Source organism: Xenopus tropicalis, chromosome 4 (assembly GCF_000004195.4).
Source record: "Xenopus tropicalis strain Nigerian chromosome 4, UCB_Xtro_10.0, whole genome shotgun sequence".
Taxonomy (NCBI): Eukaryota; Metazoa; Chordata; class Amphibia; order Anura; family Pipidae; genus Xenopus; species Xenopus tropicalis.
Window position 1 is genome coordinate 73,608,934 of NC_030680.2, and position 13,479 is coordinate 73,622,412.

A 13,479-nucleotide genomic window follows, 5' to 3' on the forward strand; every position below is an offset into this window, starting at 1 on the left:
CCTAAGTCCTGGTTATGCATCATTCAAAAGAGCACTGACAGTCGAGCCCCCATGGTCTTTGGAAGATTTATAGCTCTCAGTTCCTCTCAGTTCCATTACTCCATCTGCATGCAAGTTGATGAGAAGGCAGCAGCATAGTGATGGAAGGAGAAGGGACTACACATCCAAAGGCATGTTTCATTCATGTGAAACCCTCTCCCCACCCTGTTGGGATTGATTTAAATATAGCTATAAATACTGAATAAGACTGTATATTAAAATCCCAACAACTAGATTTTAGTCCTCTAATGTCAATCCTAAACATGAAGAGATCACCTGCTTGCAAGGAACAAGAGGCTCTTTCACTTGTGTTTCACATGAAATCTCATATCTCAGCCCTGACCAGTCTGATCAGTACAATATGGCCATCCATGTGTATGTTGAAATCAAATGTGATTCTATCACTTGATGCACTCAGCGCATAGTAAATGTTTTATTTTTTTATTTCAGGGCCCCTTAGAAAATGATGCCATGATACATGTGGCACTGATAGCTGAAAGCCAACGGTAAGGTTATTCACATAGTTCCTCTCCTATAAGGTTGTTCAGTGCAAGGATGTATCAGGAATTATGTTTCTTGTTTGTCCAGATTGCAGGTTTTTCTCAACACTTATGGCATCCAAACCCAGACCCCACAGCAAGTGGAACCTATTCAGATATGGCCTCAGCAAGAACTTGTGAAGGTAAGATGTTGTCCCAAAATGGTTTGGCTGTGTATTTATTTAGATGCCTCCTTTATCCGTCAGCCTCTTTCTTCCCTGTCCCCCTATGTACAGGTAAGGCTCTATTATATAATTCCCTGAGGTTTTCTGGATAAAAAATCTGTCTGTAATTTGGATCACTATACCTTAACGTTAACAAATGTGAATGCAACCACAAGTGCCTTGGCCATTAAATGGCTCAAATGTTGCACTTATTGAGACTTCATTAAAGATACTTGTTTCCAAACATGCTCCTTGTGCTTTTGTCCAACTGCCCCACCTCTAAGCTCTGCTGAATTGCTAGTAAATGCACCTTTTGCTTCTGTGGGACCCTAGAGCTGCCGTCCCCCTGAACATGGCATTAATTCCAGAGCAGGAAGCGACAATTCAGACTTCAAATATTAGCTGCAACTTGCATCCTATTTACTACATACTTCACACGCAAAATTGTGTGAACCAGGTGCAATTGCGGACAGGCTCAACTCACCATGCAGCTGCTGTTAAACTGTTTGAGCTACTCTTTTTTGCCTGATTAAGCCACTCATATGGTTAGCCATAGCAACACAACAACATTTTTTACATTAGCTGTTTCTGCGTAAATTCTTATGCACTCGGATAAAACAGTGCTGCCGTTTACTTATTCAAACCGACATGGATTTTAAAATGTGGCAAGAAAATTGTGCATTAAGATCCCTGAAGACTAAACAACATCTTAGTTTTGAAACGATTTATCTTCCTAAAAAATAAAGAGAGATATTTGCAAGATTGAATACCTAGTCAAGAATGTACTACATGACAAAAAGTATCTGGACTTCTGCTTATCCAACATCACATTCCCAGATCAAGGGTATTAATTTGAACCTGCTACTCCCTTCATTGCTAAAGCAGCTTCTACTTTTTTGGGATGCTTTACTAGATATTGAAACATTGTTGGTTGAATTTGCATCCAGGCACACAGAAAAGCATTAGTGAAATTGAGAACTGATGTTGGATGATGAGGAATGGCTGCCAAACTGAAATTAATCTTGCAGAGAGTTCCAGGATCTCACGGAGTCCTAAATTTAGTACATTCCTACACCTACAAAAAGAGACTCTTTTCATTTATTTGAGGGTTTTAACTCTTTACATGACACACACCACTGTTTATAACACACCATCTTAAAAGTGCCATTGTGCCGATACCAACTAGACTACTACTTTGAATTATGGCTTTGTATTTTTACTGGAAAGATCAAAGACCTGCGGCACAGAAAAAGTTAATTGTATGCCTCCAACATAGTCACAAAGCTACACAAAATAAGGCAACCATGTGTGACATTACCTCTCTTTCCTATTAATGTATCTTTCTTTTATTAAAAGACTGAAAGAAAATCCCCAAGCTTCTCTAGTGGCCATTTATACAGCCAGCTAATTAACTTCCTTTCTTTGCATCTCTCTGCTTGGTCTCATTCATTCTAAAAAGAATTAGTAAAATTAAATTGTTTGGATTTTTTTTTCTTTTTTTATCTTTTTTATGCAATAATTTTTTAGAGATGCACATTTCTAGAAGACAAAATCTCCAGGGAATTTCACAGAAGACATGAATGGTTTTGTGGTACAGGTATAGGACCTGTTTTCCAGAATTTTTATGACCTGGGGTTTTTGGATAAGGGATCTTTCCATAATATGAATCACAATGCCTTAAGTCTGCTAAAAAAAATAATTTAAGCAATTAAACCAAAAAGGATTGGCTTGTTGCTAATAAGGATAAATGGTAACTTAGGATCAGGTACAAAGTACAAAAAAAAGACATTTTTAGAAAAAATTAAATTCTTTGATTAAAATTGAGTCTGTGAAAGATGACTTTGACATAATTTTGAGCTTTCTTGATAACTGGTTTCCAGATAATGGATTTTATACCTGTATTGTGAAATTGACCAGCAATGGGAAATGTAGCTATGAGAGAGAGTGAAGGGCAGACGCCATGGAAAGCAGAAACAGAACTGTGGAAATATATGAGACATTGGGGCCCAACTTTAGGTTTTGTATAGCAGAGGACTATTAATAAAGAACACATTAAAAAAGATTGCATATAGCAAAGCCAGTTGACCATGTATTTGATGCTTACATAATGAGACGTTGTAACCTGGCCTCTTCATGGCTATCTTCCTAAATAAGCACTGCTTTCCCTCTATTAATAGTGCAGCCTGTTGCAGGATTTAGCTACAAGTATACGGTGACTGGCTATGTTTATTTACAATATAGGCCTAAATAGTAAAGATGGACCTTTCTGTGCTGTGCATGTGTCAAACTTAGAGGACTGCAGAAGGTGATTGGAACCTGAGGAAAGACACACATTCACACTTACCACTGGCCTGTTCATTTTTTTAAAGAGGTTGAACACTGGCCTCTGTTGAAAAGTTATTGATTTAGAAAATTTTAACGGTAGTTGTCCTTTACTTGCTCTAAAAATTATCCGTATTATTTCCAGAAGCACAGAGTTCAGTTTTCCTCTCCTTGTTTACAGGGTTTTGCATATTTAGCAGTGTTATGCTGAAATGTATCTAAGTACAGTACATGAATCATTTAGTATTCCAATGTTTATAATATGCTGTTAAAATACACTTTGTCATAATAATTACAGTCATTCAGTGACTACAGGAGACGCAAAGTTAAATTTACAATTGGACTGAAGAAAATAAACAGTTACATATCTCCACTCTTATGTCTAGGTTGTGAGGTTGAACTGGGTACATTTTATTGTTTATTCTTGATTACCCAGTTGAAGAGTGTAATAATTAATGCAAATGTTGCCAGTCATGGCTCACTTTTCTGCCAATTCCACGGCTTGGCGACTATTCCTTTATGCAGATTACCATTGTAGCAGCACAGTTTTTCTTCCCTATTGACATAATAGTGTAGCTGCGCCAGGGAAATTGAGTGTCTGTCTTCCATGATTTATTATTAACGTGAGGAAATAAACGGTTTCCTGGTAACAACTCACGCAACTCACTAGGACTTGATCAGCGGGCAAATTCAGAAAACATGAATGTGTTTCTAAAATAAAATTCTCTTTCGCATTTGCCATTAAGAATCCTGCTCTGACAGAACATTTTGGATTTTTGCTAAGGCCAAAGCAGACATTTGGAGGCTAGATTAATGATGCTCGTTTTTTTCATGTGCTGCTGGCAGCATTTTTCTGGCTACATTTACAATTGATCACAGCTAAGCTTTGAACATGCAGAAAAGCTGACACAGCAAAGAATATTTTAAAGGCACCATAAGCTTTTTTTTTCAGACTTATCACTACAGGGCATGGTTTGTGCACTTGTTAATCAGGGACATGAACATGGAGCTTCTGCTCTTTGCAAAGCAGAAATATTTAAAGCACCCAGAAATTCATTATTTTATTGTTTCATTGAGCAGTGTTGGCTAGTAGAGATTAACTGATACTTCCATACCTTTTTCTCACCTCTATGTTGAGTGTGTCTTAAAAAATAGTACCCATTAAGGGGTTTTGTGATTATATGAAAAGACTGTGAAACATAGAAGATCCATGCATACTGATGCTCATCTTTTCTGGATAGCCAAGCACTGTAGTATGTGCTGATTGCAGCATGTTTTAATCTTCTATTGATCATGTATATGATGCTTTCATGTTAATCCTCCTTAAAACACCCTACTTCTGCCATACCCTATGGAAATTATATGGTGGGAATTTTGGTAATCTGTTGCACTAAATAGTTTTTTCTATTTTTATGCTTTATCTCTATTCAAAGAGCTATGGTACTATTTGAAAAGTAAGGTGCAATTGTCATTCACCTGACCAACCTGGAGCAAAGCTTCTTTGAAGAGGGGTCCAAAATCATTCCTAAACAGTGTACAAAGTTATCATTATTTTTATTTAAGTTATAACTTGTTTGTTTAATTTGCATCCAGTACAGTATATTCATAAAAGTTTTTGCGAACACCAAAGTTTAAAGTCATTACTACTTGTCTAGTTTTGCATCTGTATCAACAAAGAAAAGGAGGGACTTTGGAACCAATAGACAAAGTATTCCGGGTGCACCAGCCCCAGACCTACAGCACAGGGAGCATCAAATTGCAACAAACAGCAACATGGGCATAGGCACTCCAAAGATTCCACAAAGGGCCAGAAAATCTTTATTTAAAGGTACTTTAAAATAGTCAACATGTCCACATGTGTTTTGTGTCTAAAGGACACTTAATCATGGCCAACCTTGAGCAAAGCTGCTTTGAAGTGGGGTCCAAAATCATTCCTGACAGTGCACAAAGTTGATACATTATTATGAATTAAGTTATAATGTTGTTTGTTTATATTGTTTTGTCTCGTTTGTTTAATCTGCGTCCGGGATATTCATGGTCTAGTTTTGCTTCTGCACTGCCTAGCTTTCACTTCTATAGATAATCAGAGAAAATACCATAGTCTGGATAGGCTTGATCTCTGTTTGTATAGATACATCTGTGCGTTTGAAGATTTTTTTTGTCTTGTCTTTGTACTACGAAGTTCCAGTCTGCTTTGTGTATCTTACTGGATCCTATGTTGTTAATAATTGATCCAAGGAGGCAAAAGCTGTCTATTCCTTCTATGTCCTCACCAAAAACTTTACCTGACTGTCCTGTTGTCATAACCATTGTTTTATTTATATCTAGCTGCAGTGCCATCTTTTTACCCTTCTCTTTAGCTTTTATTCTGAAGATTTTCAGGTGTTCATTGTGGGGTCTTCTGCACATAGTGGCCTGTCTAGAATAAAACCTGGGACCCAAGCAGTACAAGGTATCAAAGCTAACTACTGAACCCCCACTGTTAAAAATACATTTTCAACTAAATTATGATGGCAAACTGAGGCAGTTCTAATACAGATTGACCCCATCTAGAACTGCTGTTCCTAAGATCACACTCCCACCTTCCTTGCACGATCTGGCAAATCCATTGGGATGCACAAACCCCAGATCAGCCTCTTTTTTTCTTTACTCCAGACTAGGCTTTTTCTTATTGTTATCCAACTGACTGCCTCACAATCCTGATCCTCCCCAGTACTATCTGGTCTTGTTCAGGAGCAAGAGATTCCCCTTAAGATTGTGAGTCCACCACAGTGTTGCAATTTGCTTCTCTAGATATCTAACGTAAGTTTTTAAAGTGGCAATTTGCTCATTCCCAACACACAGACAGGTAAGCACTTTGGAACTCCTGTTACAAATTTGCATATATATGTCGGACTGTGCACCTTTGGTCTTGCTAGCAGTTAATATTTTAAAAATAAGTGCTAAACTGCATAAAAATATTTGACTTGTTTTTTATCTCCTTGTTTCAAACTATTCACCCAGTTACAAAGCAACTATCCACAGGAGTCCCAGGGCTTCTAGTTATAAAGTCATATGGTCTGTTCAGGTGCAACTAAACTAACTCAAACCCCACCCACCTTAAGCTGCTGTAAACACTTTAACCCACCAAATGTTGCTATTTCCAATGTAAACTATCTGGTTGTGTAATAATCATGATTTGCTACAAATTTAGTTTCTTCAGCTTTAGCTAGTTAACTGCCTATTTTAACACAGCTGTATCAGGTACATACCTGTACATGGTATGGCTGCAATTTTACACTCTACAAAATGTACTGCAGATTTTGAGCATGACACATGGCATAGATTGCCATATTTACCCAGGTACTGCATATGGACACTCGATATGTGCCAATAGACTCTAAACAACCAGAAGCTTTTAAATTGTTTGCGACACTCTGCATGATGCTTATCCAAAATTCTGAAGGTAATCAAACCACTAGTTTGTTTTTATTGAGCTACTCTGGACTCAAGTACACTAATCTGAGTGTGTTATATCGCACTAAACAGCCTCGGTACAATATCAGCAAAAGGAAATGGAACTCATTGTAACTGATTCAAAACTGCAGACAGCATGCTTTAGGTAAGGGTAAAGGGCACATCTATCTATGAAAGAATTGCTGCTTGAAATTTATTACCGCCTGCTTTCCAATTCCTTTTACTGATCTTATTTAGTGAGTACCTGCATGGTGACCAGAGATGCTGGTAAGCTTCTTAGAAATTACAGTGTGAAGGGGCCAACACACAGTTCTGGTTTTAAGTATATGAGTAGATAGAGAGGAAGGGATTAAGAAACTGATAGTAATAGAGGCATAGATTGCAAGGTGAGAGTATAGTTACCCCTGCCAGAAAAACATTGCCATGTTCATTTTTTCCTATTTCAGACTGGTTTGTTTTGTCTGTGAGTTTCTAAATCCAGATGCAGACTTCCTCTTGAATAGAGTAAGATTTCCTCTAGCAATCACATCTTCAAACCTGTAACCCCCTACGGATATCTTAATAGCAGTAATGCATTATTCTTATAATAACCAAGCAGGTTTAACCATCACCACTTCATTTGAAAAAGCTGTTTTTACAGAAAATGTTTATTTGATTAGTATAATCCCCAAAGCAGTGGACTTAATCTCTCTATCTTTTTAATTCCCATTTATGACAGTTTTGCCATATAGCCTTAAGGATATTTCTTCACAATCAGCGGGAAAGCCCGGTAGGACTTGAAAATGGGATCAAGAGAGAAATAATTACTATAGATTTTGGTGCTGAATGACTTGTTAATGCAATGTTCTTAATTAAATAGCTGTGTTAATTATCTCTGATGTGGTTTATACACATCAAAGACCAAGGAATTGAAAAACATAACATACTTTTACGTATTTCATTATATCATTGGGGGTGTTTGTTGTTATGAAAGTGTTGTTAGTTTTTTTATAAATATAAATGTTTGTGATTGTGACTTACACTAGCCATACCATAACAATCTATAGCAAATATAAGGCACAGTGAAAAGGTTTTTAAAAAAATTGAGCACAAATCATTTGGCAATATATTGACCAAACATTTTACATTGTTAGGCATCACTGGTCCTTATGAGGCCTTACAGTTATAAATTTGTGCACTCAGTCTTTAGTATGAGCAGACCAAGAGGCTGATTTACTAAAACTCAATAATTTCACATTCTATTTACCTTTCAAAGTTATTTAAACTTGTTTTCCTGAATGTCTAATATTTACAAAAAAAAGTCGCAAGGAAAAGTTGCCGCTAGAAAAGTTGGAAAAACGTAACTTTATCGAATTGTTGCAGCAAAAATCCAGACTTTATCGAATTGTCACTGCAACAAAACCCAACGAAATCTCTAAACAAAGAAGTTCACGGAAAGGGAAGGGACCTCAGCCATTGACTTCTACATGAATTTGGCAAGATTAATCTGTTGTTGAATTCAGACTTTTAGCTAGTAAAACACATAGTAAATCTCGGAAAAGTTGCAGCGTTTTTTTTTTTTTTTAAATTGATGGTTAATAAATGAGCCCCTAGGTGTTAATGGGCCAAAATAGAAAAGTAGTCCAATACAAAAGAAGTTCAGTAGAGGTCCATTACCAGCAAGTATTGTGTGTTAGGATAATCCAGCATTGCTGAGGTTCCATTTCCACTTTGCAGTTCAGCTTGAAGAGCATGCATCAGTGCAAATTAGTCATCTGTATATTTAAATGAATGTTGATGATCATAATGTTAAGGAAGTAGTGCAATACTAATATATAATACTTAAAAGGTCACCAAGTACATTGTGTGGCCTGGGTACTTAAGGAGAAGTAAGTGCGGGGAGGCCCAATACCCATGGGCCGACCTCGCCACATCAACTGGGGGTTGCGGGTGGGTTTGGGTTGAGTGCTTCCACTCACCCTCCCTGCCTGCAACCTTACACTGCCGGCTTCCTCTTCCGGCTCTGTAATTTATAGGCGTGTGCCCAGCATGCCCCATTCCCTTTTGTTACGTCATTGCGAGGCGGGTCTATAAATAGAGGGAGGAAATCAGGTTGGGAGCGGGTGGGTTAAGGTTGGGTACTGTTTCTCAACCTGCATATCACTTTTAAGGAGCCACATGCTAAAGCATGCCACATGCTAAAGACCAACAATTTTTGCTGACTGTTATGTATTTGATCTGATACAATAAACAGCCTATTATTGGTTGAGTAATGCTTGCTTGTAATTTGAAAAATCCTGAAAGTCACACAAGTGTGGCCAGTGATAGACTAAGTACAGTGGCACACAGGGAGATTAGTTGCATGCGATAAATCTTCGCTATTGCAGGCAACTGATCTCCCCAACATGGTGGACCAATGACAAGAATGTAAATAGCTGGTGGGATGCGTTGCTTCAGTTTACCGAAGTTGCCTCTCCTTGTGTGCCACTGCCTTAAGGGTGAAGACACACAGAGCAAGCAGTAGCAGCCAATTTTTCATGGCTATTAAATGCCAGAAATACCCTGCTATAGACAATACTGAGAATTGCCTCTGCTAAAACACACGTTTAGACAATTAAAAGTAAATTATAAGTAAACGACAAGTAACTGCTACTAGTAGCTCTGTGTGTCTTCACCCTGAGGGCAGCATGGTGGCACTATGGTAAGCAGCCCTGGGGTTGTAGGTTTGAGTCCAGCCAGAGCTTGGCGTTTATATGTTCTCCCTTTGCATGTATGGTTTCAAAAGGTGCTACAGTTCTCCCACACTCCAAAATGCTACAGGCTTTTTAATTAGCTCCTGCTAGAACTGACCATAGTGTGTGAATGTTCTGTAACGCTCTGTGGAATATGTTGGCACTTTATAAGAATAATATAAATTGTCTTGCACATTCAATATCACTTCAGCATACTGCATTCTAAAGCACTTTACTTGTAGAAAAATACAACATGACCTTATTTAAGCTAACCAGGAGACTAATAAATGGTAGAATACATGCTTTGCATGTCCTTCATCACAAGCAAAAAGAGTCTTAAAACAGCTGATTACATTCTAAAAATACTTGCAACAATTGCCATTTCTGAAATCCTGAAAATCTTACACATGTTTTTTTACGATAACAAACCAGATGAGTTTGCAGAAGGCCTTAATTAAAAAAAAATACAACATGGAATAGATTTGCTGATGCCAATATTTTTGTTTGTAACTGGAGTTCTTATGCATCTATGCAGTGTTAATAATCCGGTCACCAAATGGCTCCAGTATTTGCCTTGTGATCTGAACTGAATGTGTTGATAAGATTGACAGGAAAGTATGCCAGCATCACAGGGTTCCATCTTCTAGCAGCTATTGGCATTTAAAGCAAGGAACCTTGGTTGACAAAGGAAACATTGACGCATAAGTCCTCCTTTTCCACTAATGTGTGCAGATGAAATAGGGAGTATGTTTTACAGGAGTGGAATCATCATCATAATTATATTTTATAATAATAACAAACAAAATAAATAATACTGAAACTTTTATGCATTGTTTAAGCTTCCTCAAATTATTTGCAGTGTCTATAAGTTATACATGAATACATAATATTCACTCCCATCTGAAAAAAAAAGAATTTTAATTTTAAACACACACATAATAGCATAATTAAGTAACAGGATAGGGGTAGAATTGGGTGGTTTCTGATAGCAACCATACTTAAATAAAACAGATATTTTTAGGGAGTCCCTAGGCAGCACAGCGACACAAGGCTTAATGCACTCTTCCCTCTAGGAGGCAGGATGGCTCTTGAAAAAACTAAAAGGTGAGGGATCCTCCCCTACGATTCTCCTTTCTGCAATAACCCCTCTTCCAACAGTTCTTTGCCATCCTGCTTTAATTTATTTTATTTTAACCTGATAAAAACAGCCAGCAATTCAAAATGTTATGGTTATTATTTTGGTGTTAGTGGTTATTTAAATATACAGTGGTGTGAAAAACTATTTGCCCCCTTCCTGATTTCTTATTCTTTTGCATGTTTGTCCCACTTAAATGTTTCTGCTCATCAAAAACCGTTAACTATTAGTCAAAGATAACATAATTGAACACAAAATGCAGTTTTTAAATGAAGGTTTACGTTATTAAGGGAGAAAAAAAACTCCAAATCTACATGGCCCTGTGTGAAAAAGTGATTGCCCCCCTTGTTAAAAAATAACTTAACTGTGGTTTATCATACCTGAGTTCAATTTCTGTAGTCACCCCCAGGCCTGATTACTGCCACACCTGTTTCAATCAAGAAAACACTTAAATAGGAGCTACCTGACACAGAGAAGTAGACCAAAAGCACCTCAAAAGCTAGACATCATGCCAAGATCCAAAGAAATTCAGGAACAAATGAGAACAAAAGTAATTGAGATCTATCAGTCTGGTAAAGGTTATAAAGCCATTTCTAAAGCTTTGGGACTCCAGCGAACCACAGTGAGAGCCATTATCCACAAATGGCAAAAACATGGAACAGTGGTGAACCTTCCCAGGAGTGTCCGGCCGACCAAAATTACCCCAAGAGCGCAGAGACAACTCATCCGAGAGACCACAAAAGACCCCAGGACAACATCTAAAGAACTGCAGGCCTCACTTGCCTCAATTAAGGTCAGTGTTCATGACTCCACCATAAGAAAGAGACTGGGCAAAAATGGCCTGCATGGCAGATTTCCAAGGCGCAAACCACTTTTAAGCAAAAAGAACATTAAGGCTCGTCTCAATTTTGCTAAAAAACATCTCAATGATTGCCAAGACTTTTGGGAAAATACCTTGTGGACCGACGAGACAAAAGTTGAACTTTTTGGAAGGTGCGTGTCCCGTTACATCTGGCGTAAAAGTAACACAGCATTTCAGAAAAAGAACATCATACCAACAGTAAAATATGGTGGTGGTAGTGTGATGGTCTGGGGTTGTTTTGCTGCTTCAGGACCTGGAAGGCTTGCTGTGATAGATGGAACCATGAATTCTACTGTCTACCAAAAAATCCTGAAGGAGAATGTCCGGCCATCTGTTCGTCAACTCAAGCTGAAGCGATCTTGGGTGCTGCAGCAGGACAATGACCCAAAACACACCAGCAAATCCACCTCTGAATGGCTGAAGAAAAACAAAATGAAGACTTTGGAGTGGCCTAGTCAAAGTCCTGACCTGAATCCTATTGAGATGTTGTGGCATGACCTTAAAAAGGCAGTTCATGCTAGAAAACCCTCAAATAAAGCTGAATTACAACAATTCTGCAAAGATGAGTGGGCCAACATTCCTCCAGAGCGCTGTTGCAAGTTATCGCAAACGCTTGATTGCAGTTATTGCTGCTAAGGGTGGCCCAACCAGTTATTAGGTTCAGGGGGCAATTACTTTTTCACACAGGGCCATGTAGGTTTGGATTTTTTTTCTCCCTTAATAATAAAAACCCTCATTTAAAAACTGCATTTTGTGTTTACTTGTGTTATCTTTGACTAATAGTTAAATGTGTTTGATGATCAGAAACATTTTGTGTGACAAACATGCAAAAGAATAAGAAATCAGGAAGGGGGCAAATAGTTTTTCACACCACTGTATATAGGTAGCTATAAGTTTCCAGATAAGGAATCTTTCTGTAATTTGGGCACCATACCTTAAGTCTCCCTAAAATCATTAACCCCAAAAGGATTGTTTCACCGCCAATATGGATCCATGCAGCTTAGTTAGGGTATATGTACATGTTAACTGTTCTGTCTTTTGTACCCCTCTATTCTGTAAAGCGCTGCATAAATTGATGGCGCTATATAAATAATAATACGTACAAGGTACTGTTTTATTACTACAGAGAAAAGGGAAATCATTTTTACAATTATTTGCTTATAATGGTGTCTATGGGATATGGCCTTCCCGTAATCCTGAACTTTCTGGAGAACAGGTTTCAAGATAAAGGATCCCATAGTAATCCTGAGAAGCCAATAGTTTTCACATTACTGGCTACTCTCTTACAATATAGATCTATGTTGACACCATTAAGAAACAGAAATGACTGGAATCCTTAAAGGAATTCTGTCATGGGAAAACATGTTTTTTTTCAAAACACATTAATAGAGCTTCTCCAGCAGAATCCTGCATTGAAATCTGTTTTCAAAAACACAAACAGTTTTTTTTTATATTTAATTTTGAAATTTCACATGGGGCTAGCCATATTCTTCATTTCCCAGGGTGCTACAGTTATAAGACCTGTGCTCTGATAAACTTCAGTCACTCTTTACTGCTGAGCTGCAAGTTGGAGTGATATCCCCCCCTCCCTTTCCCCCCAGCAGCCGATCAGCAGAACAGTGGGAAGTAAGATAGCAGCTCCCAGTAGATATCAGAATAGCACTTAAGGGCCGTGACAGATGGGGAGATTAGTCGCCGTGCGATAAATCTCCCTTGTCGCGGGCGACTAATCTCCCCGAAATGCCATCCCACCGGCTAGAATGTAAATCCCTGGTGGGATGGCATATGCGGCGTGGCGATTTGCCAAAGTTGCCTTGAGAAAAAACTCTATATGCTATCCCACCAGCGATTTACATTCTAGCTGGTGGGATGGCACTTCGGGGAGATTTGTTGCGCTGCGACTAATCTCCTTGTCTGCCACGGCCCTTATAGTAAGAAATCCAAGTCTGGCTTGGGATTCCTCCAGTTAGGAGTAGAAGAAACAATAGGTTACCTTAAAGCAGTTCTAATGTGTAGCGCTGGCTCTTTCTGAAACTCAGACTCAGGCACAATGCACTGAGATGGCTGCCTACACACTAACATTACAGCTAAAAAAAAAATACATATGTTGGTTCAAGAGTGAATTATTTGCGAATTTAGAAATAAAAAAATGACAGTATCCCTTTAAATCAATATTTTGCTCTGTGTTTTGAAATCAGCAGTTTGGTCATAATGTTTTATGATGCTCATTTCATTTTTAGCAGCACAATGT

General features: G+C 38.2%; 1 protein-coding gene across 7 annotated transcripts in view; it reads left to right on the forward strand.

The window, feature by feature from the left end:
- Positions 1-13,479, forward strand: part of phkb (phosphorylase kinase, beta) — a 194,507-nt gene that overhangs the window by 138,497 nt on the left and 42,531 nt on the right. For all 7 annotated transcript variants that reach the window (XM_004914060.4, XM_031900821.1, XM_002931669.4 and 4 more), the window contains 2 exons: positions 490-545; positions 628-721. In XM_004914060.4, coding sequence (XP_004914117.2) covers positions 490-545; positions 628-721 — 150 coding nt within the window. The remainder of the gene's footprint in view (positions 1-489; positions 546-627; positions 722-13,479) is intronic.